Below are 27,111 nucleotides of genomic sequence, written 5' to 3'. Positions count from 1 at the left end.
AGGGTGGGGCACAGGCCATGGGGGGCTTGTGGAGGTCAGAGGGTAACCGGTGGGACTCAGTTCTCTCCTTCCACCATGTGATTCTCCCAAGAACCAAACTCGGCTCCTCGGACTTGGAGGCAATCACCTTACTCACTGAGCCATCTGACCAGCCCTATGATCTGGTTGGTTGGTTGGCTGTATTTCTTTCTTTTTTTTTTATGAAAATGGGACCTCACTTTTCAAAACTGTAAATAAAGAAGTTGAAGAGCAGGGGAAATGGGGACATGTGTTCCTCTTCCATAGGAACGGGGGAGAGAAAGGGGTAACAGCATAACTATGGGAAAGGACCCACAAGGCAAAGACACCTGCTACTTAGCCCCACCACTGAAACCATCAGAGAGTTTTGTCATTTTAATACACAGCACTTGGACATGGTTAAGTAAATCCGCAAATTCTTCACTGGAGGCCAAATTTGCCGGGCTGCTCACAGTAAATTGGCCCCAGGCAGATACCCCAGCTGCAGTCCATCACACCCTAGAATGGGACATTAACTTCTGAGAGGCCCCCGCGGCTCGCAGAGGCCCTAGCTTCCTCGCCCATCAGGAAGAATCTTGAAAACCTAAGTGGGCAGCTGAGAATAAGTCGGAACAGTGAGTGCTCTGGCATGAGCACCCTGCGAGATCCGCCAAGCATGGATAATGGCTTTGGAGAGCCTTGGCACGCCATCTACACTCAGCTCACATCTTATGTGATGCTCCTGACTGGGACCTGAGCAGGTTACAGACAAGACCCGGAAGGGCTCAGCGGGGCAGTGGCAGCCTTACATCTCCAGGTTGTGCCACCCCCCCCCAGCCACGGCCCAGCTGTGACAAGCCACTACAGCAAGTGTGCAGGGCAGACAGAACGACAAACTGCTCCTCACCCCGGCTCTCGGTGCAGTAACTATCTCATGGAAGATATGGAGACAGCACACATATGTTAGGAATGGGTACTCTATGCGGGACGTGCCAGTTCCTTTCAGTGACATGCAGCCAGCAGGCCAACTTCAAAGTGTTGCTGGGGGCAGGGGGGTGTACTCAGCAACAAGCATGGAAGGGTTTCTCAAATACATACATACATACATACATACATACATACATACATACATACATACATAAATAAGACACCACCATGACACCATTTTTAACAGCAGCAAATATAGTCTGTAGCCTTTCTGGTATCCACAGCCCAACACCAAGGGCAATATACCCTTCCTCCCTTGGAATCCACTGACTGCAAGCTCGTCTTACCCACACATGTGTTGTGGCATCAGTAGAGAAAGGCACCTTGGTTGCATTAGAACAGAGGCTGCCTAAGATACCGGTGTTCTCACTTCTGCCAAAAAGAGACAGGAAAAAAAAAACAGCCCTAGATTTGTTGGAAGGAATGTGTGATGTTAGTTTTACATGTTAACCTTGCCACAAGACAGAATCCCCTGAGAAGGAAACGTCAACTGAAGAACTGTCTAGATCCTGTTGGCCTGTGGACATGTCTGTGAGGGAATGTCTTAATTGTCGATGGATGTGGGAGGACCCAGCCCAGCCCACTGTGGGCAACGCCATTCCCTAGGCAGGTAATCCTAAAGTGCATAAGGAAGCAGTCAAGCAGGCAGCATGGGTGTGTTCCTTTTTCCTCTACTCTTGACTGTGGATGTGATGGGACTGGCCGCCTGAGTTCCTGCCTTGACTTGCTCCCGATGACAACTGGGATCTGGCATTGTAGCCAAATAAACTTTTTTCTTCCCTACATTACCTTTTGACAGGCACCGAGGGAACTAAGAAATGAGGTCTCATCGTTGAGTGGGTTTTCTTACTCATTCTATGCTGGGAGCCTGGGAAAAACATTCACTCACTCATTCATCCATTAAACAGTTCCTGAGCCTTTATTTATGGACTCCAAGCTATGTTGAAGGATTTGATTTTTCTGTGCAAGGAGACGAGGGCCTTCACTTAAAAAGAGGTGGTTGCCTCTCACGGGGTGATGATGCAGGGTGATGCTGGAACACATTGGGGGGTTGCTGTAAACACTGGCTACTTCTGACATCACCTGTTTGTTCTCTGATGCTAGAATGTGCAGGCAGAAGCAGGTAGGGCTGGTTTCCTGTAAGGGAAACCACAGTCACACACAAGGCCACCTTCCCAATGTGCAGAAGATGGTCCCAAGAAAAAGCTGGGTCTGGAAGGGACAGCTTAGCATCTGCTTCCTGAAAGTCATTGATTGGCCAGCCCTGTAGAAAAAGCTTCCAGGAGCCTGACCATGGCAGAGCAGGACCTGTCTGGAGATTCAGAGGACTGTTTAAAGGGACTTCTTCTTCTATTAATTTGAGTTAATAAATACCTCCAGCCTGTGGGGAACAGGAGAGGGGGCAGGGCTCCTCAGTAACCAGAAGGTTTCCGGCCACATTCAGTTTAAATGGCACAGGCCTAAACTGCCCATAAGGAGCTGTCGCCCGGCCATCGGAGGTGACGTGGATGGGGAGTTGTCTGGTACTAGGAGAGGACCCGAGGCTCCTTTCTCTGGCAGCAGCCACCAGAAGCAGATGGCAGTGCCTCCCATTGACTTCTGCTCCACCTCGCCACCAGAACCACACATTGTATGGTGTCCTGGGAAGCTCCGGGCACTGCTGCAAGAATTAATTAATGACAAAGAGGAAGGAAAGCATTCGGAGCAGCTGGACCAAAGCCTTGAGGTCAAAATGTACTACAGCTAAAAGCTTACATGACCCACGATAGCCATCCTTACAGAAAACCCTTCCAGAAGTTTCCCTCCTGACAGCCTCAGAATAAACCTTGGCTGTTACTTAACCTTCTGGTCATCTCTAGCTCTAGCTCTAGCTCTGCCTCTCTCCTTCTCCCCCACCCCTACACAGGTCACTTCCCAAAGCAGCCCTAGCTCCAGGCATTGGTACCTCCCACTCTCCAGCTGGGGATATACCCTCTTCTCTTGACCTGATCAACTCTCCTCTCAGATTAGTCATAGACAAGCTTCAAGCCAAAGGGCCAATCTGGCCCACCACCACTGGTTCTTATCAATAAAACTTTATTGGAACATGCCCACACCCATCATTTGCATACTGTCCATGGCTGCTCTGGTTCCCAAGGGAATGAGAATTCCATTGAGTGACCCCAGCAGAGACCAGAGGGATGTAGAAAGCCCGATGCATTTATCCCTGGCTCCTTACAAAACTGCTTTCTGTGCCCCCCCATCCCCATGTTAGAGGGCAGTTCTCCGAGAGGCTGTTCCTGGCTCCCCAAAAATGTCTTAAATGAGCATCGTCTGGGTTTGTTTTGCCTTCCTGTCTACTCCTCCCACATCTTCTCCACTGAATTGTAACTGGTGATTTCACCGGATCGTGATCTTCATAAAAAGTTGTTTAGGTGGCTGGGGAGACGTCTCAGTGGTCTGTGCTTGATCATCAGCACCCATGTAAACAGCCAGGTGGCAGTGTGCATCTGTAACCCCAGTGATGGGGGAAAGGGACAGAGACAGACAGATCGGTTCCCGGCAAGTCACTGGCCAACCAGTGTAGCCAGATTCAGTGGGACAATCACCCAGGCACTCAAACACTTGTGACATGTGCATGTTCACAGGAGAGAGCCCCAAGCAGAGCGCCGCCTTCTGTGATGAAGGATCACCTAGGAGGCACACTGCTGAGCAGGTCTGTGAGTGAGTTTCTAGACTGGGTTAGCCGAGGTGGAAGGACCAGTTTTAAATTTGGGTGGTGCCACCTTGTAGAACTAGTGTCATGGACCGAATAAACATGAGACTGTGGGCCAAGTGCCGGCATTCATCTCTCTCTGCTTCCTAAGTTAGGACCAGCTACCTCAGGCTCCTGCTGTTATGGTGACGCCACAGTGATGGGCTGTTGCCCTTCAAACTGAGAGCCAAAGCAACTCCCTCCTTCCTTAAGCTGCCCCGCCTGGTGTACAGCTTCCATCTGGGGTGCAGAAGCACTGATCTCAGGACACACCCAGAACTGTCCTCTGGTCCAGAGCGTGCATCTGAGTACCCATCATGAAGATAATCTTCCCTGTTTCGTGGCTGCCTTGTGTCTGGGAGCCGAGGCCACACCCTTGACTCAGGGTAGCGTCACCACCATGGCCTCCAGTTTCTGCCCGTATTTTGAGGACCTCAGCTGTCCCCAGATCCAGTCCCATCTGCCTCAATGTGACTGTTCCACCCTAACTACTATCAGTCACCCACTATCTTAAATCAAAGTCCCCAGCAGCTGCCCCTCCGTGACTCAGAGTGCCATCTGGGAGCCAGGCACAGTGGCAGAGCTGGCCTCGGAAGGAATTCTGATGCCTCCCATCTATTATACTAAAAGGTTCATTTCAAAGCCTATTAAATAGGTCGAAGAGCCAGACAGGGAGCAGAGCCTCTCTCCCAGCAATGGCTCGATGCTCCAGAGTGAACAAATTTGGAGCTTTTAATTTGGCAAGCGAGAGACATTTGCTCCCAGAAGGCTGGCACCACTGGCCAAGCACAGAGGGGAAAGGAGAAGAAAAACTCAACCCGATTACCACAGAACAAGATAAAAAGAAGTCATAAATCCTACCGACAATTACCAAGACCTCGGGGCTGCCTCCACTTTTCTGTACACTGTTGAGCAGCTGTCTCTCAGAGTCTCGGTCCTGAGACTCATCCTCAAGCCACACAGACCCCTTGAGCCGTCAGTGGCCCGGCAGCCCCTGGGATCACGTAAGCAGCAGGGCCGAGCCCATAGGATCAACGGGTGGGTGGTTCCATAGGCAATCCCAGCACCATAATCACACAGGGTACCCTCAAGTGAAAGCTAAGACTTAGGTGGAGGAGTGTTTGTGTGTGTGTGTGTGTGTGTGTGTGTGTGTGTGTGTGTGTGTGTGTATGTGTATGTGTTTTCAGTTCTCACTTCTGTTGAGTATATTCATTGTAACAGACACTGTGTTACACAGGGACACTTTCATACTCCTGTACATTGTATCTTGACTGTTTCTTCTTAGTTTTAAATATATTTATCATTTATGTATTTATTTGTTGGGGGTGGCTTACATGCATATGGAAGTCAGAGGACAATCTGTGGGAGTTAGTTCTCTCCTTCCACCACGTGGGTCCCCAGGGATTAAACTCGGGTCCTTGGGCTTGGCAGCAGACACCTTTATCAGCTCAGTTAGCTCACCAGTTTCTTTAAATTGACTTTTTATAAAACCTCATTGTAAATATCAAATACCACCTGATGATACCACTAGATGTCATCTCTGTTTTTTTTCTGATAACATTAAAATATTAAATAATTTTAAGTATTAAATTATCTCATGTGGCTCTTAAATCCTCCCATAGTTGTTTAGGCCCCGCAGTGTGTAAGTCTAAATCATTATCCCATAATAGGCAAGCACCCTGTCTCTCCTCCAGGGATATAAATCACAGCGATATAAACTCAAGTTCCAGCAGACACAGGGACACACCTCTGTGCTCAATCCTCAATGTCCTGAGGCAAGGAGATCCATGATCTCAAATCCAGACATAGTTAAGAACCCAAATCAAAAACTAACCAGAGCTGGGAAGACGGCTTAGCAGGTAAGAGAGAGCTCTTGTTGAGCAAGCGTGAGAACTTGAGTTCAAATCCCCAGCATTCACATTTTAATAAAAAGACAGATGCAGGGGTATACACCCCTAACCCCAGCACTGATGGGGGAGGGTATAGGAGGAGGCGAGAAGATTTCTGGGGCTTGCTGGTTGCAGCCCAGCTCCAGGCTTTGGGTGAGACCCTGCCTCATAGGAGTAAGAGGAACATGACAGAGAAAACTCAATGCTCACTTCCTGTCTCCACACGCATGTTCAGGTAAGTATACCACAAACACACATACATGCATGCATACTCACACACTCACACACACACACACACACACACACACACACACTTACACACTGTGCATACTCTCAAACACACATGCATGCACACATATGTGCACACACAAGCACACTCACTGCACACACACACATGCACACACAATGACACATACACATGCACACACAGACTTGCATGCACATAAATGATAAAAAAAAAAAACCTGTGTCACTTTCCATTTCTACAAAAGGCAGTGACATGATGTGGGTCTTTAGATCCACATTCCATTGCCCCACAACCCGACTGAATGCTATTCCAGGGGGGAGAGGGACCCCCAAAGCTGTGAAGCAACAAATGTGTAATGAAGTTGGAGCAGAGGGCGTGGTCGAGGCCGGACACTGGTCTCCAGAGTATGAGCTGCTGGAGTTACACCGCCTACAGAGACTACAGGGCTGCATGGGAGGTGTTGAACAACCACAAAACAAAACGACTCCTGGACAGAACCCTGTGCTGAGCACAGAGCCCTCCTTCCTGCAGACGTTATTGAACAACCCAGCATAGCAACCACGCATGCTGTAGTAGGTTTTATAACTAACCCCGAGCTGATTTCATGTCTGGGAATCCTACGTAAATGCAATGAGGTTTTTACAAGTCAGTGAGCATCCAGGATGTTCGACTGTCCCAAATCTAACACTCCTTGAGTATTTCACATGACAGCTCGGGTATGATCGATCCTTCAGGGCATGCAAACTTGGTTTCACAAGCAAACTTACTTAAAATGTAGTATAAAGGGCTGGGAGGATGGCTAAGTCCATAACCTATTTGCTTGGCAAGCATGAGGATCTGAGTTCAATCCCCAGAAGCTATGTAAAAAAGTAAAGAAATGCAACCAGGCATGGTGCTGCATGCTGATAGCTGTGGGGGTGGGGGAGGTGCAGATCAGGTTCAGCAGGTGGATCCTTGAAGCTCGCTGACCAGGGTCTGATTTGGTGAGCTCCAGGACAGTAAGAGACCCTGCCTCGAAGATGTAGATGACACATGAGGAACCAAACCCAGGCTGTCTGTCTTACAGACACACACATGCATACATTCACACAAATAAAATAAAATAAATAAATGAGGTATAAGGTTACCTTCAAGCTGTATGTTTAAGGTGCATATAAGATACAAAAGGATTTCATTTTTAGACTTTAGTCCTCCGAGAGATCTCACTGTGCACTGTGCACACGAGACTCTGAAAACCTCAAAGTCTGAACCGCCACCCACCTTGTCCCCGCCCCCCTCCGGATGCAAGCATCCCAGACGCAGGACATTCAGCCCATGCTGACTAGCTCTCCTGTTGGCTGTGAGAATCTGTCAGCTACAACATGCAGAGGGTCAGGCACACCTCACACTCAATAACTGTTGGGTTCAACCCAGTGACACATGTCCCCATGGTCACAGGTTCTAGGTACAAGACTCCGCACTGCTATAACTGGTTACACACGAGGCTGGTGGGTGTCACCAACTCCTCAGCACATCCTCCCTATAGAAGGGGACAAAATCACGGCCAGCTGGAGCCTCTCCATGACTTCAACCTCAAACTTAACCTCCTGTGGCTCCAAGATAAAGCAGGGAGGCTTTCTAAGCCAGCTGAAGGAGCCTGGGTGGCAATCTGCACCTACCCAGAGGGAGCTGTGGTAGAACACTTGCCTGGCATGGCCAAGTCCCTGGGTCCAGATCGTCACATCAGAAGGCAAAAAGCACAGCTACATGGCCACCCATGGCCAACCTGTCTGCACATGCCTGCTCAGTCAGAGGCCAGGGTGACAGCCACAGATCTGTGTCTCTCTCTACTTCCAAATCTGATTCTCATATTGATTCACCTGACAGTATTAATTTCACGCCTGAATACCATGTCTTGTTTCCTCGGAGTCCAATCCGGGGCCTGGGATTGAAAAAGGGGCATTTATCAACACTGAAGGGCAAGCAGAGGACTCAGAACTTCCTATGCAGAGTAATAACAAGGCTCAGCAACCAGTCTCCACAGAAGCCTTCTGGGAAGTGACGACTAGATGGGATGCATGTTCCGAATCTCTGGATCCTAAGCCTCGTGAAAGACACCGGTGATTAGAAATCACCAAGAAATTCTGCGGCACGGTGTTTGTCTGCCCTGAGAGAGGCCCTGGACTTGATCCCCAGAGCTTTGGGGTGAAGAAATGAGAGAAAGAAAAGAAGACGGAGACGAGAAGAAGGAAGAAAGGAGGGATGGAGGGAGGACTGGAGGGGAGGAGGGCTAAAGGGAGGATTGGGGGAGGAGGGAGGGAAGAAGGAGGACAGGAGGGGGAGAGGGATGGAGGGAGGACAGGAGGGAGGAGGGATGGAGAAGAGGGAATGAGGGATAAAGAGAGGGAGGGAAGGAGGGATGGAGGGAGGACAAGAGGGATGAATGGAGGGAGGGAGGGAGGGAGGGAAGAAAGGATGGAGGGAGGACTGGAGGGGAGGAGGATGAAGAGAGGGAGGGAGGAGGGATGGAGGGAGGACAGGAGGGAGGAGGATGGGGAAAGGACAGGAGAGAGGGAGGGAGGGAGGGCAGGAGAAAATGTTGGTGAGAACTGAGCAGCAAGTCTACAGGACAGGATTTTCAGGAGAAGCCTCAGGTTGAGTGAGCCCCTCCCTCCCTTCCCAGTGAGAATTTGCCCTCCTGGCTCCTCTGGCACCGGCTAAGGAGGCCCCAGGCCCACGAAGTCCCTGGTGGCCTAGCAGCATGGCTGTGACTGGTGTGGGGGGAACGGACACTCTCAAGTGAACTTTAAACACGTGAGGAGGACTCTACAGCCCTGGGACCCAGACCAGGACGGTTCTCACGCCCACTGAACGAGTCTCATCACGGGGACCAGGGACCGGAAGCGACGCCAGCACCGGCCCTGGACCCCAGGATCCCCTCCAGTCCGCATCAGACCAACATCCAAGGAACCACTGGGAACAGGAAGCCAGGCTGTCGCCCAACTTCTGCTCCCCCCCCCCCGCCCTGTTGTAATTAGCACCGCGATCCGTAGGTGTGAGTAGCTGAGTTTAAACACTCGCACGTAATTTCTAAGATAGACAAGAATCTCTCTCCCAAAACCTAATTTGCATAATGGATGGTTGGGCCAGGGCTGTTCTCTCCCAAACCACGAAAGCACAGGGCACAAAATCGGAGTTAGCAGGATGGAGGAGTCAGTGGTTCTGGATCCTCCCAGCCTGGTTCCCCTCGGGCCAGGGAAAGCCTGAGCCGTTGGCCCCACGGGAACACACGGTTCTAAAGTAGACACACACACAAAGGATGTTCTAGGCGATGGTGGCGCACACCTTTAATCCCTGCACTTCGGAGGCAGAGCCAGGCGGATCTCTGTGAGTTCGAGGCCAGCCTGGTCTACAGAGTGAGTTCCAGGAAAGGCACAAAGCTACACAGAGAAACCCTGTCTCGAAAAAAAAAAAAAAAAATGGAACAAAAAGTTATAGAATTCCTGTGTGTTCATGTGTATATATGCGTTCATGTATGTGTGTGAGTGCACATGTGTGTGTCCATGTGTGTTCATTAATGTGTGTATATGAGTATACGTGTGTGTCCGTGTATGCATGTACTCAAGCACACGTATGTGGCAGGGGTAGAGGAGGCATTTCCTCATCACTCTCTGCCTTCGCTGTTTCAAGGTCTTGTTGAGCAGAAGCAACACGCGGCCCTAAAAATAGTTGCTTGCCAGGAAGCCTGATGACTTGAGTTTGATCCCCAGGACACATGCAGTGGAAGGAAAGACTGACTCCCAAAAAACAGCTGTCTTCTAATCTCCACATGCATGCTGTGGTGTGCATGTACACACACACACACACACACACACACACACACACACGCACGCACGCACATGCGCACACACACATACACGATTGATTGATTAATTAATTAATTAATGTAATTGTTTGAGGAAAGGAAAGGTCACAGGACAGACCTCCATGCCCAGGGACTTGCGCTTGCTAGGCATGCGCTCTACCACTGAGCTAAATCCCCAACCCCCTTCCTGAACTTTTTAAGCTTCCTTAGTACCCAGCATTCCTCTCGGTGAACAGACCCTCCTTTTCACACGCACATGTGTCTTCAGTGACGCCAACAAGTAAATGTGAAAAGAAAAGAAAAAAGAAAGAAAAAAAATGAAGACAGCAACATTCTCCCGAGGCTGCAGACAGGAAAGTGACGGCCCCGCCTACCACATTGGTCCCGCCCACCACCACACGGCCCCGCCCATCACACGGCCCCTCCCACTCGAGTCCTCCTCTGTTTACTGTTTTCTTTCTGATTTTGTTTTTACAAGCTCTCCTGTGCTCAGGCCGGTCTCGAACTCCCTGAGCAACCGAGGCTCTTACTGACCTCCTGACCCTCTGCCTCCTGGTGCTGGGGTGACAGGCATGTGTCACTACATGTGGTTTACGTAGTGCTGGGGGTCGAGCTACAAGTGTTAGAACGGTTCTAGCAGCTGGGTCACACCCCAGCCCACTTTTCTGCTTTTCTGCTTTCCGACCGGTTCGTCCTGTAGAGGCCGGAGAGAGGACTCGGACCCTCCCTGATCACACGTTTCACACCACCCGTGTGCCAAGTGCCACCCGTGTGCCACAGCTGAACGCCAGACCGGTTTGGATCGGATCCAAAGCCTCCCAGAGTGCACACTTGAGAAGTCACAGAGTCGGCAGTTTTGGGGCCTCCCTTCTCCTCAGAAAGACCCGTGACCTCATGCTCCGCCTCACCACCATGCCAGTTCCCATGGAGACCGTGCCCAGCAGGGAGGAGGTGTGCCCTCTCACCTACTTCCTGTGGGGATCATTCTAGAACCAAAGCCACCCTGAGTAGTAAGAGCTCTCAGAGGGGAAAGCAAGGCAGAAAAAGCATATCCATGCTTGGGTGTATAGGTACTTGTGTGTATGTGTGTGTGCATATATGTGTTTGTGTGTATGTGTGTGTGCAGTCCTTTGTATATGTGGGTATAAATGTGTATGTATGTGTGCACATATGTGTGTGTATGTATATAGGTGTGTGTGCGCTCATTTGCATGTGTGTATGTGTATATATTGTGCACATTCATTTGTATATGTATGTATGTATGTGTGTGCACTCACTTCCATATGTGTGTATATGTATATATATATATGTGTGCACATTCATTTGTATGTGTATGTATATATATGAGTGCACTCATTTGCATATATGTGTATATTGTATGTATTCATGGGTGTGAACAAGTCCCACAGAAGCAATCCTGACTCCTGCACCACACCATATTTCCCAATATATTCTCCTCTACGTCCATCAATTTCCTCTTTACAATGCTGGTCACAGCCCATGAAGCTGACATCGCCATCTACTAATGGCTCCTAACCTCAGATGTGAAAGCACGAACATATTCCAACCGACAGGAGAGCGGAGCGAGGGTCAACGCCAAGATCCCAAGGACACGACCCGGTGGAAGCCAAGACCAGCTCCAAACATGCTGAGCATCAGCGGTTGTTATCCCCCCAGATTCATTGTTAGAGCTCAGTGACCACAGTTCCTCTCCTTGCTGCTTTTCCGATCCGCTAGATCCTGATACGGAATCCCAGCGCCCCCGAAAGGGGCCGGGTCCTGAGGAAGGAGTGGCTTTGGTGTGTCAGACAAAGTCAAGGTCTCCTGGAGAAAAGCTGGCCTTGAAAACACAGAAGGACAGCCTCTCATGTGCAGATAAAATGCCATAGGTTGGGGCTACAGAGATGGCTCAGCAGCTAAGAGCAATGGCTGTTCTTCCAAAGGACCTGGGTTCAATTCTCAGCACCCACATGTTCACTCACAACCATCTGTAATGAGATCTGGCGCCCTCTTCTGGCATAAAGGTGTATGTGCAGAAAGAGCACTCGTACATAAAACAAATAAATACATCTTTTTTTTTAAGTGCCATGGGTCTCCTGGGGCCCCCGCCCCTAGACAAAGAACTACAGATAACTAAGGCATGCTGGGAGCAGAAGAAATAGTCTTCCTCAGGGAAGAGCACACCAATCGGTTATCCAATACCAAATGCTCAGCTCTGAAAACTTACACATACAGGTAACATTGTATGGACTCAGCGGGCATACTTATATATTTAGGAATACATACATTTTTTATTTTAAAGAGATAGACGCCATGAACTTAGGATAGAGCAAGGGGATGAGGGGTGCATGGGAGGATTGGAAGGTGAAAATGCTGTAATTATATTTTAATTTTAAAAACTAAAAAATATTTCTTTAAAAATGCCATAGGTCCAGACACTCCGCAGGCTGATGAGTGAGAGTCACTTCAGAGTTCACACAGGGATGGCGAGAGGTAGACCCCAGGCCTCTCTCCACTGTCCTTGGTAATTTCCCCACCAGCCTTCCTGGGACTCTCTCCCACCTCCTCACCTCAGGTCTCCACGCCCCAGCCTCTATGGATCTCATGAAACCATGAACATCAACTCTAATTCTGATGAGAAAAGCCTCTTTCGTTTGCTTCGACATCTGAGGGACCAAGGGATTTCTGTCTCCAAGGCCGGGTTCCCAGCTGCTGGAACAGCCTTCATCCAATCGCCCTCTCCTCTCTACAGCACCTCAGAAGGAAGACAACTTCTCCACCAGGGCTTAAGACAAACCACAGCCAAGACCAGCTGGAAGCTGTGTTTACAGATAAAGTTTTATTGGCGCACGGCCACGCACATTTGCTTACCTGCTGTGGACAGGCTGTTCTGGTTGTTGGGCAGTGACAATACAAACCCATGCGGCTGGCACAGCCAAAAAATATTTGCCATATTCACTGCCTGGCCCTTCACAGTTTGTGAACCCGTGGATGACAGGACCCTAACTCTCTTGTTTGTGGCAAAATGAACTTAACATGAAAATTAACTATATGACGCAGTTTTTAATGTAGCCCCCAAGAGCATTAAAAAGCTTCCTGAGTTGTGTAAATGACACTACCAACCATCACCAGAGAATTTCCTCATCCCAAATACTGTACCTGCTGAATACTGGCCCCCCATTTCTCTCTCCCTAACTCCAGCAGACCACCATTCTACTTCCTGTCTGCAGACTCGACTCCGTTAAGTCACAGCAGACATCAGAAGTGCCCTCCCACCCCCTGACTGCTGAATAATATTCCCCTGTGTGCAGGGGTCCTGCCTCACTTCCTCACACTGCTGAGTAGCACTCAGGTGGTCTCTGCCTTAGAGGTCATGAGTGACGTCACTCCTTGCCTAATTCTTTGGTGTGGTCTCTGTTATGTGCCCAGCCCCCACATCCACATGGGGCCTTCTGCCCACTCCCCTGACTTCCTCCTGGATGGCAAAGACCTCATAAAGAACAAAGAATTACCTTAATAACCACACTTTACGTTAATGCTATGTTGGAATGATAATTATTTTTGGTAGAGTCATATAGCTTATTTTTTTTTAAAACTCATTTTAATATGCCTACTGGATACTTCAAGGCTACCATGTAACTTTTACCTATTTCTGGGGCCAGCAGGAGGGAGACCCTGCAGGGGCCAGCCCCCTTCTGCCTCCATCCAAAGCATAAGGATTTCTGACTCAGTGGGCCATACCCAATCCTGCCATTGTGGCCCAAAAGTACTCACAGACAACACTAACGGGATGGCTTGGCTGCATCCCAGTGAGTCTTATCTACTAAAATGGGCCACAGCTTAAATTTAGCCTCAAGCTGTGATATGCCCTACCAGCCCTCAGAAATATTAAAGACCATCCTGTAAAGAGTAATTGCCAGCTCCAGAAAATTCCTCCCAACCTACTTTCCCAGAACACACCGCGCAAAGCCACCTTCCTTTAACTAGACCCACAGACACACACAACCGTTTGTTTCCAGCTTCCTCGGAGGAGCAGCTCCCGGGCTTCAGCCACCCCAGAGCACCCACTGACCCCACTCACTTGGGTGTGTTGGCCTCGTCTACACGGTTCCCGAGCTGGAACTCGTGGGATTTGCTCCTGTGCAGCGCTGTGAAGCCGGGAATCAGATGGATAAGTTTCCGAGAGGAGGGTGGTGGTGTCCCCGGAGGTTTCAGCTTGTTTTTTCTCCTCATGGGTGGCGTGCCAGGAGGGGTCACGGTGGTGACGATATTTGGGGTGCGAGGTGGGGTGCGGACTACGTGCCGCTGCCGGGGTGACGGGGGCAGGGAGCGGTGGCCTGATTCCAGGGGTGGCGGCGGGCACAAGCTCTGGTAGGCATCCACGGTGAGTCTGTCCACGTGGGTGTACACAGGGGTCCCAGGTGTAGGGCTGGCATGACAGAAGGGCTGGACACATTTGGACTGGACCCTGGGGCTCTGGGAGAGGTGGGTGCGGATCCACGGGCTGGACTCCGGGGGGCACACAGGGTTGCTGTCCTGCCCTGGTTCCGTGGTGGGCCACTGGATGATCCAGTCTTGTTTGGAGAGATTCCCACCTGGGTAGGAGCAAAGGAACAGAGAGAGACACGGGTAAGGAAGGGGCAAAGGGGTGGGCTTGCTGTGGACAGAGATCCACCATCCACTCTTCACCACGCATGTGTCTCATCATGCATATCTGATGTCACAGCAGGTGAGTCCTTACATCGCACGGACAGACAGATGCAGGTAAGCCAGAAGAAAGGAGGCGGGCTTCCGTGGGCAGAGATCCGCCACCCCTACTTTACCACATGTGCATCACACCATGAGCATCTTACATCATCACAGCAGGTTACACTCAGCACAATGCATCATGTGCACCTTTACACAGTCTACATACCCTTTCACACGCCATGCCACGACACACAGCTGACCGCACACACAGGTTACTTCATATGTACACAATGCAGTATGCAGCACACATCCTCTACACCTGACATGGTGTACAGGTCGGTTATATGCACCTTACAGCACACACAGGTCACCTCATGGGTTCAGTATACCACATTGCATCAAATGCACCTTCCAACATATGCGCCCTACACAACGTGCATGCTCTGGCACCTGCACATTAAGTAAATGACATACATGTTGCCTCCATGCACCTCAGGCCACACACACCTCATGCTATGTGCGCGCGCGCGCGCGCACACACACACACACACACACACACACACACACACCCCTCCTGCACACCTCATGCTGTGTATCTATCACCTTGATGTACCGCACACTTTGTGTTGACTACCTTGTATGTGGCTCACATGGTGTGTTCACACATCCTTCACGCTATATATGCGATGCATCACACACACCTCTTGTTGTCTGCACACACCTCATGCCCTGTGTATTGCATCATACACACCTCATATCATAAGCACGTCCCATCATAGGGACCTCACAGCACATACATGATCTATGGTAGACATGCTGCACCACACACACACCACATCATATACGCATCAGACCATAACACATTAAAGCATACACATGTCACATCACGTGCACCTTACTCCAGACACACACTGCCCATAAGTACATTATAGCACAGGCATGTTTCATCAGATGCACATAGACCTCATGTTCACTATGTCTGATGCTCATTATACCACACGCACATCAGTACACACGTGTGCTACATCGCAGGCACATTTATGACATCCAATCACACCACTTGGCCCTCACAAACAAAACTGAAATCTCCCTGCTTTCTCCCCACTTAGCAGCCTTGCCTTCCACTGCCTCATGGCTGCAAAGCCCATACCCCCAAAGACTTCACAAAGCAAAGCAGTCAGTCCCTGCCTTTTATGGGTCCCAACATCCAACCACGTCAGGGTTTGCTCTAAAAGATTGCCAAGGGTGATGCTTGCCTATTGTCTTAGTCAGGGTTTCTGTTGCTGTGAAGAGACACCATGACCACAACAACTCTTACAAAGGAAAACATTTAATTGGGGTGGCTTACAGTTCAGAGCTTTAGTCCATTATCATCATGGTGGGACATGGCGGCATGCAGGCAGACATGGTGCTGGAGAAGGAGCTGAGAGTTCTACATATTGTGCAGGCAACAGGAAGTGAGCTGAACTAGGCCTAGTGTGAGCATAGGAGACCTCCAAGCCTGCCCCCACAGCGACACACTTCCTCCAACAAGGCCACACCTCCTAATAGTGCCACACCCTGTGAGCTTTTGGGGGGCCAATGACATTCAAACTACCCACCTATGGAACAATCTTAATACCTGACTCCAACATGGACCCAGACTTGATGGGACAAGCAGATGAGTTCCTGGAGGCCTTTCACGTGGTTACAGGGAGGGAAACAGTGTGTGATAGTGATGGTGAGCGGCTAACAGATGGTCCACACAAACCATGGCCACAACACTGCTGCATGAAGGAGCCGAGGACCCACACACAGAGCTCAGGTGGGTCTCCAGGGATTATAACTGGACTAACGTTAAAGGGCTCTGACTCCATTTCCCTAGCCTTACAGAAAACAACTCTTTAGACATGATTAGCAGATGCCAGAGGTGGGGGGGTGGTGAGGGGAGGGGAGGAAGAGATGTGGCTATAAAATAGCAACATAAGAGATATATGTCATTCATTATTTTGACAGTGGTGTAGACACGGGAGTCCACTGTGGGACATTATACAGAACCGAATGCATACTCACACGCACCTCAAATGCATACAATGCTGGGCACGTCTGGGCAAGATCGCTGGGCTGCATCCGTATCGGTACCCTGGTTGTACATCTATCATTTAGCAAGACGTGACCATTGACAGAAGCTGAGCGAAGCCTTCCAGGTACCCCCTGTGACCTTTTCTTACAACTGTATGTGGCTCCACAAGTACCCAATGAAAATCTTCAGTCAGCCCCAATGACACAGCAAGTCCCTGTCCCAGACCACCAAAACAAACAGTTTGGTTAAGAAACTGGAGGGCTTGGGATGAGACTCAGGGATAGTGCTTTTGCCTAGGATGTTTGAGGCCCTGGTTTGATACCCAGCACCACGAAAACAGGAAGGGGGAAAGAAGGACAGACGGAGTCAGAGGATAGAGGGGAGTGAAGGAGGCTTCCTCAGGATGTGATTAGGGAATTAGTCCACACAAACCAGGGGAGGGAGAAGTGGGGCTCAGACCCCCAGAGAGGGTGGAGCCTAAGCTTTGTTGCTTGACTCCAAGCCCTGGGGTCTGTGAGTGTGTGGACTTGTGCTAGTGTGCTGCTCTGTTAAAGCACCACATCCCTAGCAAGCCCCCCAGGGGAAGGATCCATGTGTGCTAAACACTGAGGAGGAGTTATCAAAACTGACATATCACACCATCTTTAATCCCAGCACAGAGGCAGGCGAGAGCTCTGTGAGTCCCAGGGCAGTCGGGGCTACACATAGACAGACCCTGTCTCAAAACCGAACAAACCAACCAACCCTGACTCACACTGTATATCTGGAACCCCACTGAGGAGGCCCAGGGGTTCAAGGTCATTCTTGGCTAAGTGGCAAATTTGAAGCCAACCTGAACTACCCATGTTCCTGTCTTAAACAAACAGGGGTAAGAGCTGGGTGTAGAAAGATGGATGAACGGTCAAAACAGGATATTGCTGTCATGAAGGACGCAAGTTCAGTTCCCAGCACCCACTTGGGAGGCTCACAACCATCTGTAACTCCGGCCCCAAGGGGATCTGACACCCTCTTCTGGCCTCTCAGAGCACCTGCACTCACGTGTACATCCCACGCAGACACAAATACATCATTTAAAATATAACAAATGGGAAGGAAAAGAATCTTTGGGAAATGGTGGCTGGTCTCAGAGTGAGGGGATCAGTTGCTCTGTCTTCCTGGAAGGTGAGGTCTATTTAAGTTTTAGATGAGTGAGAGGACTTGATCAAAATCCCTCAGTAGATGGAGACCAATGCCTTCACTTGCCCCATTACCACACAGTATCCTGCTGCCAGGTGGGGACCCAATGCTTCCCAAGACCCACTATTCCTCCAAAGACAGACAGACAGACACTCCACTGGGTTCAGGGAGTCATCCTCTTGAAGTATTTCTTCACAGTTAAAAAGATAAGAAGGAAGGAAGCCCACCACCCCCAGCACATTCTCGTCCCAGGCAAATCCGCTTCCTCTCCACACCCGAAGGCTCAAAAATCAGAAGTTCGGGGACCCAAGAAGTGCGTGCACAGTTTTATTTCATTTTCCAAACTGCGTAGCCAGCGGAGTCGACTCCAAAGCACGGAGGCTTCAGAAGCACCTCGATGATGGGTTGTATGCTATCAGAACCCCCCCACTTTTGATCCTCTTTTTAATAAAGTCTAAAGGAAGAGAAGGTAATTTTTCATTTTAAATAGGGAAGGTGTGGTGGCATGGGCTCCGGGGTTATTAATCGTCACCCTTGCCTCCTGTCACTCGTTTCTGGAAAAATCGTTTTATTTCAAGTCTTGAGATGGGCGGAGAGAAGGGAATAGATTTTAAAAAATGAAAGGTCTGAGGACTGATTAAAGGCATTTCAAGGCATAGGGTGTTTTTTTTTTCTTTTGACATTCTCTGATAAGGGACTGGAGAAGTAAAAAGCCATTCGAGAGAGAGAGAGAGAGAGAGAAAATGATTTCAGAAAGTCTAGGCAAGTGTCTGACTGCTTTGTCCCATTCCATTGAAACCATATAAACAGGCAAGTGCCTGGCTTAGAAGTTGTCTGGATTTCAGAGCCACACACCTCAGCCCTTCAGAGGCAGCTGGGGAGGGGTAGACCCACCCTCACCATTCCAGGATTGCCAACTGGAGCTTGGAAGTCCCCTGCATATTTCCAAGTGCTTGCTGTTTAAATCATTCTAACTTACAGCGGGGAAGCAGGATCTGTAGATATGGCTTGAAGATGTTTTTTTTCCAGACTCACAGTAACTTAAAGAATAGAAACCGCGGCAGCAGCTTCTATGATTATGAGTTAAGCAGCCCTGATCCCTGATCCAAACATCTAAAAGGCTCCTAAGTCCAAAACGATTATGGCGCCACCATGAAGCCCCAAGTGGAAAATTCCATGGCTGACCCCATGTGACCAGCTACAGGGCAGACAGAGGCACACTAAAAATACTGTATAAAATTATTCTCCGGGGTTACAGAGATTAACTCAGTCGATAAAGGGCTTGCCTCACAAACATCAGACCCTGTCCTCACTTGCTTTAAGCTGCTGTGGCCAACACCACAACCAACTTGGGGAGGAAAGGGTGTATTTGCCTTACATTTCCCCCATCACAGTCCATCACTGATGGAAGTCAGGGCAGGAACTCAAGCAGGGCAGGAACCTGGAGGCAGGAACTGAAGCAGAGACCATGGAGGGGTGCTGCTTACTGGCTTGCTCCCCATGGCTTGCTCAGCCCACTTTCTTGTATCACCTAGGACAGTGGTTCTCAGCCTGTGGGTTTCAGCCCCTTTGGGGGAGGGGCACATATCAGATGTTTACATTATGATTCGTAACAGCAGCAGCTACAATTATGAAATTAGTAGCTACAAAATAATTTTATGGTTGGGGGTCACCACAGCATGAAGGAACTGTATTGAAAGGGTCACAGCCTTAGGAAGGTTGAGAACCACTGGCCTAGGGCCACCTGCCCAGGGGTAGCACCACCTACAGTGACCTGGACCCTAACACATCAATTAAGAAAATACCCCCACAGACATGCTCACAGGCCAATCTAATAGAGGCAATTTCTCAACTAAGGGTCTCTCTCCCCAGGTGACTCTAGTTTGTGTCAATTTGACTAAAATTAACCAGCTCAGGAACTGATTGCAGAATCCAACTAAAAGCTGACTGGGTGTGGCAGCCCCAAGGTAATCCCAGCATTGGGGAGGCAGAACACCGGATTCCCTGAGCAAACTGGTGAGCCAGACTCAACTAAACAGCAAACTGCCCCAAGTAGATAAGATTAAAAAGATGCCTGAGGCCAACCACAGGGCTCTCTACCCACAGATGTGTACACTAGAGAGAGAGAGAGAGAGAGAGAGAGAGAGAGAGAGAGAGAGAGAGAGAGAGAGAGAGAGATTAGCTCCTATTATTATTAGCCACTAATAATCCTGGTAGCAGTTACTATTTGCTGAGCATATACTGTGATCATAACCCTGACAGCCAAGTTCATTAAATAAGAAATAAGAACTGCTCAGGAGATTGTCCCAGCATGCTTCTGGCCATATCTGTCTTGCTTTTCCAGGGATGATCCGATCTGATGGCTTCAACCACTGTTGGATCCTAACTCAGAATAGGCTATGAAGTACCCATGGAGCTACAGAGGGTGGAGCCTCATTGGAGGTCACTCGGGGTGCCCTGAAAGATGTACCTCAACTCCAGCCTCTTCCTGGCCTTGTCCTCTGCTCTGGCTGCCATGAGGTGAGGGGCTCCACGCCACCTGCTGTAACCAGACCCTCAAGCCTGCGCAGCTGGTCATTCCCCAATGAATCATCTCCTCAGCCCCACAGAAGGGCTTTCAAGTGTGATGCCCGCTGGCATCTAGGATGTCCACAGTGCTGTGTCATGGCTACCTCGACGGAGGGAGTTCAAGATGAACCCCGTACCCAGAACTAAGCCTTGTCCCCATCAGCAGTCAGCCTCTGTTCTCTTTGTCTCCCGCCCTTGACAGTTAGGACATGGCTTCGCGTCTCTGTGGATTTGCCCTTCTGGGATCTTTCCTATCAGTAGATCGTGTCATGCATGGTGATTAGGGTCTGGCTCAGTCTGCATCATTTATTTACACTGCAGCACGGCCCAGTACTTCCTTCTCAAGACTGAGGTCGACATTGGCATCACAGCTTGTTTCTCTACTCAACAGCCATTGGACACAGAACACTGTGTTGACTTTCGCAGTGTTGTGGGGAACGTGTCGGAACCAATATTTGTGTGGTTATCTGTTTCCAATGTTTTGAGCATAAAGTAGGAGTGGAATTGCTAGGCCAAGGGGTAATGCTCTCTAACCACCCTAGAAACCACTGTACCATTTTGCTGATCGGCTGCACCACTCTTCATTCCCACCAGCTTCATGCAGTGGTTCTCACTTTTTCCCATCAGCTGATCTCATCATCATCATCATCATCATCATCATCATCATCACCATCACCACCACCATCACCACCATCATCAGTATAATCATCACTATCATCACCATCAGCATCAACAACACCACCATCAGCATCATCACCACCATCAGCATCATCTCCATCCTGGTGGGTGTTTAGCAAAGCAGGTTTATTGGTGGGCACAGCAGCAGACGCTGGGTGTTGACTCTGGTCCAGGCTCCTCCCTGCCTCCTCTCCCCCTCCCACCTTACTTCATTACACTCTCGTTATTATCCTGTGAGACTGGTGAGGAAATTAAAGCTCTGAGAAAAAGTCGAGTCACTTGTCTGAGGCTGAGATCCCACTCAGCTCCAGGGGTCTGATGGCAGAGCCTGTTTCTTGGTTGGGACACAATATCCACCATGTCAGAGTCAATCCTCTCAGCCCCAGGATCACATATCCAAAATTGGAAACCTATTTCAGCCGGCTTTAGTGTGTTTCCATTGCTGGATACTTGGATCTGATGTTGGAGATCCAAGACGTGTGTCGTCAGATGGGGAAACTGAGCCTCCAAGGCAGTGGTTCTCAGCCTTCCTAATGCTGCAGCCCTTTAATACAGTTCCTCATGCTGTGCTGACCCCCCCAACCATAAAATTAATTTCATTGCTACTTCATAACTGTAATTTTGCTACTGTTATGAACAGTCATGTAAATATTTTTGGAGATAGAAGTTTGCCAAAGGGGTCACGACCCACAGGTTCAGAACCACTGCTCCAAGACACCCTGCTCCCCCAACCCACCCACTCACCCCCCCACCCCCCACCCCGCTGCCGCCTCCACCACCACCAATCTAAAAAAGACTTGGTCCATCCATCCTCATCCATCCCCACTCATTCTCACCTATTTCTGCCCATCCTGATCTTCCTCACCCATCACCACCATCCTCCCCCATTTCTACCCACCCCCACACATCCTTATCCATCCCTGCGCATCCCACTCACCCTCACCTATGGCAAAGGCATGGCGGCAGGAAAATGCACTAACCACTCACATCCACAGTCAGGAAACAGTGAGAGGTGAGCGCTGGGGCTCAACTCACTTCTTCCTTTTTATTCAGTCCAGGACCGCAACCCATGAGACGGCTCAGTCCATACTGGAGGCGGGGAGCGGGGGTATTCTCACCTCAGTTAACATAATCTAGATAATTTTACACAGGCATGCCCAGAGGTTTGTCTCCAAGGTTACTCGAGTTCCTGTCAGGTGGATGGTCAGTAAGAACATCACACATATTCTAAGAGCTACAACATGTAACAGTGGAGTGTGACCTTGCTTCATCCCAGCTGGGAACATGTGCATCAAACACCGGAAGGTTCCGCCACTCGGTATGTGTAACTCTTGATTTGGGATGATAAATACATTTCAGAAAGTTTCTAAGTTCACACCTGTAGAAGCCGCAAAGAGTGAGAATTGGCTGTATGCAGGTGTCTTGTTTATCATCCATCTTGCTGGCTGGACTCTTTCTCAAGACGAGTTATCTGGACTGGCATCCCCACCTCCACCCTGCCCAGGGCCTGCCACCCAGAGTTGCAATTAGCACTTACTTATATTTACGTATTTGCTTATAATTCATACTTCATCTTGATGTATAAGTCAGATCTTGTTTCAATATATATTTGACAACTGAGTCAAATGGCTGATTTGAAAGAGCCACAGATTCAACGGTCACTGCCATGTGATCATTGTGCTCCTTAGTGATGGGGATCTGGGCCATGACCACACAGATGTCCAGACACTCACAGACCCACACAGAATGTCAGCAAGGACTTCCATGCTCCGTGGTCACAGCTTTGCGACCACGGAACAACAGCAACAATGGTAGAAACTTCCTCCTCCTCCATCTGTCCTTCTTAGCAAGCTCCACACGTGAGTCCTTTTCTTTCCTTACGCTGTCAAAAACGTTTGTCTTTCCACTCTCAGGAAGTGCTTCGTGGCTTCTCTTTGGCATGTCCACTGTGCCAGCATCACCACACTTTTGCTTTGGGGGTCATCTCATTCAGTACTAAAAGTTACTTGAATGAAAGAGCTGCAACACCCCCACAGCTGATTGAATAACCAAGAGAGCATCCAAATAATGAATGAGAGGGTAGCACATACATCGTGGACACTCCAACAGAGGATCACTGAATAGGACTTCTAAATGACTAACAGGAGGGTAGCACACACATCAGGGACACTCCAACAGAGGATTGGTAAATGAATAGGACTTCTAAATGACTAACAGGAGGGTAGTGTATGCAGCATAGACACCCCAAGAACAGATCAGATAACCAAGAGGGCATCTAAATGACCAAGAGGAGGGTAGCATACACAACATGGACTTGTCACACAGAGGAATGCTCCTCATCCCAGACAGGCAAGCAGGATGGCTCAAGGCTTTGCCCGTGTTACTCAGAACAGTGTGCAACCTAAAACACGTGGATGGTTCAAGGATTTTTCCATTGAACATTTCTGACCATGAGTCAATGAAACTGCAGAACACAGAACTGTAGGTGAGAGGGGAACACCTGTACCGCCCATTTTTTAATTTAGGAAGAAAGCAGGTTGAGAAGACCTTACCATAAACAGAATTCTACTCATGGCAGACATTCCCAGGTGGCTAACCTAGAGACACGGAGGCCTGGGGGCTAGAGGTGGAAGAATGGTGTCTGTATTTTATTTCTGCCTCCTTAGGTTTGCATCCTAAAGACAGCCATCCCTCTCTCCACATCCGGCACTCCCAGACAGGCTGCCACACAGGCGTCTAGGCAGGGATGTGAGGGCATTAGCAAGGGGGTCCTGTCCAGCACAGCACCCATGAAAACCACAGAAGAAAACCCGTGTCCGGAGGAGCCAGACTGGAAAAGGCTGACCTCTGAGACAGGGCTAATTCCAGAACGTTCCGTCAGTCTAATACTCTGCCTCCCTTGAGTGACACACATTATATTAGTTCTCCAACTGCTCGTGTCTGCAGATTCCAGAGAGCTGAAGGCGACATTAGACGGCCTCGGGTGCCTCAAGGCTCGCTATTTTTATCTCTAGATGAGTGGCAGGGAGAGGCTTTCCCAACCCCTTTGTCTTCCAGCTCCCTGCCATGCAGCTTCAGCAGGGCCACCACCTGCCCTGGTGGCTCAGTTTCCCTCCACAGACAGCCCCAGCAAAGTGTCCCAGCCCGGTGTGCCAGGAGTTCAGTGTGTTCGAGTTTATCCACACTGTCTCCATCCAGAGCCAGAAAGGGATGTAGGCAACTCCAAGAGGAGAGAGTTGGATAAACCTGGACTAACCTGTTTAACGCCTTTCATAGACCGCAGACCCCTGGCAGCCACAGGGGACTTTTTAGAGGACATCTAGATTCAGCCCCTTTCTAGATAAGGTCTTTCGGGGACATAGAACCCAATGGGGCCAGAGATCTGAGTTTGAATTCCCAAGGTTGACCACTGGCCTTTACACACACACACACACACACACACACACGCACGCACACACCGATGACTCTAGAAAACACAATGCTGGGCCAGCAAAATGGCCCAGTGGGTAGAGGTACTTACTGCAAAAGCCAAGTGACCCAAGTTCAATTCCTGGAGCCAATATCAAGGTGGGAGAAGAAAATCAACTCCACACATGTGTCATGGCATACATGCTCCCTCCACAAAAACGATAATAACAATTTCTTTTAAAAAACAGCAGCATGTTTAGGAAAGAATGCAGGCACAAACCCATTTTAACATATCCTTGCTTGTGCAGTCAAATGTATAAAATGGACTTTGTTCTACCTGGGACTAGAGCAGGGGCTGATCTTTGACTAGGGTTACAGTTTGTGCTGGGTGTGCTGACATATACCTGGAGTCAGAGGCAGGAGGAGCAGGGGTTCATGGCTATCCTCAGCTACATAGTAAGTTGGAGGCCAGCCTGGGCTACATGAGAACCTGTAAAAGGGATTGAAAGGGATTTCTGTTTCTGACGATGGAAAATTTCCAGGGAGAGATGGTGAGGGTAATATCCCAGCAATGTGACTGCTCTTCACGGCGCAGAATTCACTCAGAATGGTGAAAATGACATGTTTCATGATGTATTTTTACGGCCATAGGAATACTTGGCAGTTGGATTTGGGTTTTTTTTTTTTCTTTTTAATATAACCACTAAAACATCTGAAATGACATAAGTAGAGTCGTGATCTTTCTGTTGAACACAGGCTGTCAAGGACAGACCCAGAAGAGGTAACAGAAAGTGGGAAATCCCACATTAATTAGTTAGTCACAATGTCACCGAGCGGAAGTGGAGACCAGACCGTCTTCCTGGGACGGTCCCTAGGAGCTGCAACTGAAAGATGAGTGACAGTTAATTAGGCAAAGAAGGAAGAGCAAGGGTCCAACCCGGAGCCAACATGTTCAAGGATGTGACAGGCTGGAGAAAAACCTGAGAGCCCATGGGCTGGAGCACAGACAGTGGGGTGAGCCGAGGGACTGGATCAAGGGGACCCACAGGCCACCGTGATGAGGACTTATGCCAAAGATGATGCCACATGCAGTCTCACAGTCCCAATGACCACCTCAAACAACACAAAGCCACTCATCTCTGAGTGGCGAACCTACCACACACCTGCAATCAGACTTCCAGCCCCTGCAAGTCAGAGGTCACATCCTGGAACTTCCTGTCTGTTCCTAACATCTCAGGTCCGGGCACAACGTTGGCACTAACTTGAGTTAGTGCCAACCTCGAGCTCTACGCAAGCAAGTTCCCCACAGCCACTCTATCCCTGCTCCCCACCTGCCACTGAGGCCCCAGCTTCCCGAGCAATGAGCTTCAAAGGCTATTTTTAGAACTTCGTGCCCCAGAGCCCAGAGATAAAGAACAAATGTGTCTTTAAAAGTATCCCTCTGGGCTCACAAATAATTAAACCTCTCTAACTGATAAAAATCACAGAATGGCGCAGAACCAACGTGGGTAGAATTCAGCAAAACAAATGTCACGGTCCACATAATTCCGTCCTGAGTGATGAGCCCTAAGGGTGGCCTGATTCGGGAGTTAGGATACCACACTTGGATGGGCTCATCAGAGCCAAAGTATATGCACCCCAAAAGTCCAAGTACTGGAATCGTGTTATTCAGAGGTAGCGCTTTGGAAGGACATAGTTTGGACATTAAATGTCTCCCTTCCCGGGGCTGGAGAGATGGCTCAGCAGTTAAGAGCACTGACTATTCTTCCAGAGGACCCAGGTTCAGTTCCCAGCACCCACATGGCAGCTCACAACTGTCTGTAACTCCAAGATCTGACACCCTCACACAGACACACATGGCAAAACACCAATGCGCGCGCGCGCGCGCGCGCGCGCGCGCACACACACACACACACACACACACACACACACACACAAATTGTCTCCCTTCCCAAAGACCTATGTGTTAAAGAATGGGTTGGGAGGTCAGCTAAAGGGCAGGGCCAAAAGAGAAGTCTTCAAGTCATTGGGGAATACTCTCCATGGAGATTGTGGGGTCCCAGTTTCTCCCCTTCTCCTTTGCTTCCTGCGAGGGTAAGTAGTTTCTGCTCTGCCACAGGCTCCCACAGCAACATGCTGCCGTACCACGAGTCTTAACGTAAGGGGACTGGCCCGTGACAGACGGGGAGGTTTTATCCCATACAGTTGTTACGGTGAACAGAAAGCTGGCTGACACTAGCGATAACTAGGGTTCCAAGAGGTCACATGAGAGGATCTGTGGCTTCCTAAGAAGAGGAAAGGAAATGCGACATCATCTCTCCATGGCACACCAGCTGCCATGCTGGAACACGGGAGCCTTTGCCAGAGGCTCACAGACGCAAGAGATACCTCTTGGGTGTCCCAGCCTTCAGGACTGTGAGACCCATGTTTTCTTGAGGGGGTGGGGTTGCTGGGAATTGAATCTCAGGTCTCCTGTATGCTAGGAAAGGACTCAGCACTAGCCCAGATGAAAAAGTAAAAATTTGAACCCAGAACTCTTTCCCGTTATGTTTGCTACAGAGGTGATTAAGAGGGACTCTGGGGTGGGGGGGAGGCACCCAAATGGGCAAAATCAAGGAAAAGCATCCAGTGAGGTGGCGGGCCATCCAGCCCCTGCAGTGACCCCTGGCGGGCACAGTCAGCAATTCAACAAGTGAGTACAGTAACAGGAAAAAAAAATGCTAATGGACTCCCTATTTACCACCAGCTAAGTGAGAGCTGCTGTGTTTAAGGATAAAATGAACACGGCCTGGTGGTCCAAGCCCATCACGCCAGCTACTTGGGATCCTGAGG

The 27,111-nt window shown here is 49.5% G+C and overlaps 1 protein-coding gene across 1 annotated transcript in view; it reads right to left on the bottom strand.

Annotated features, from left to right (window-relative positions):
- Ksr2 (kinase suppressor of ras 2) overlaps positions 1-27,111 on the bottom strand; it is a 359,063-nt gene that overhangs the window by 197,515 nt on the left and 134,437 nt on the right. Inside the window, exon 4 of the mRNA XM_059249748.1 lies at positions 13,780-14,293. Within this exon, the coding sequence (XP_059105731.1) occupies positions 13,780-14,293 (514 nt within the window). The remainder of the gene's footprint in view (positions 1-13,779; positions 14,294-27,111) is intronic.

The sequence above is a fragment of the Peromyscus eremicus genome, chromosome 23 (assembly GCF_949786415.1).
Source record: "Peromyscus eremicus chromosome 23, PerEre_H2_v1, whole genome shotgun sequence".
NCBI classification, from domain to species: domain Eukaryota; kingdom Metazoa; phylum Chordata; class Mammalia; order Rodentia; family Cricetidae; genus Peromyscus; species Peromyscus eremicus.
Note: the sequence above shows the minus strand (reverse complement) of the source record. Positions and strands in the feature narration are given on the sequence as shown.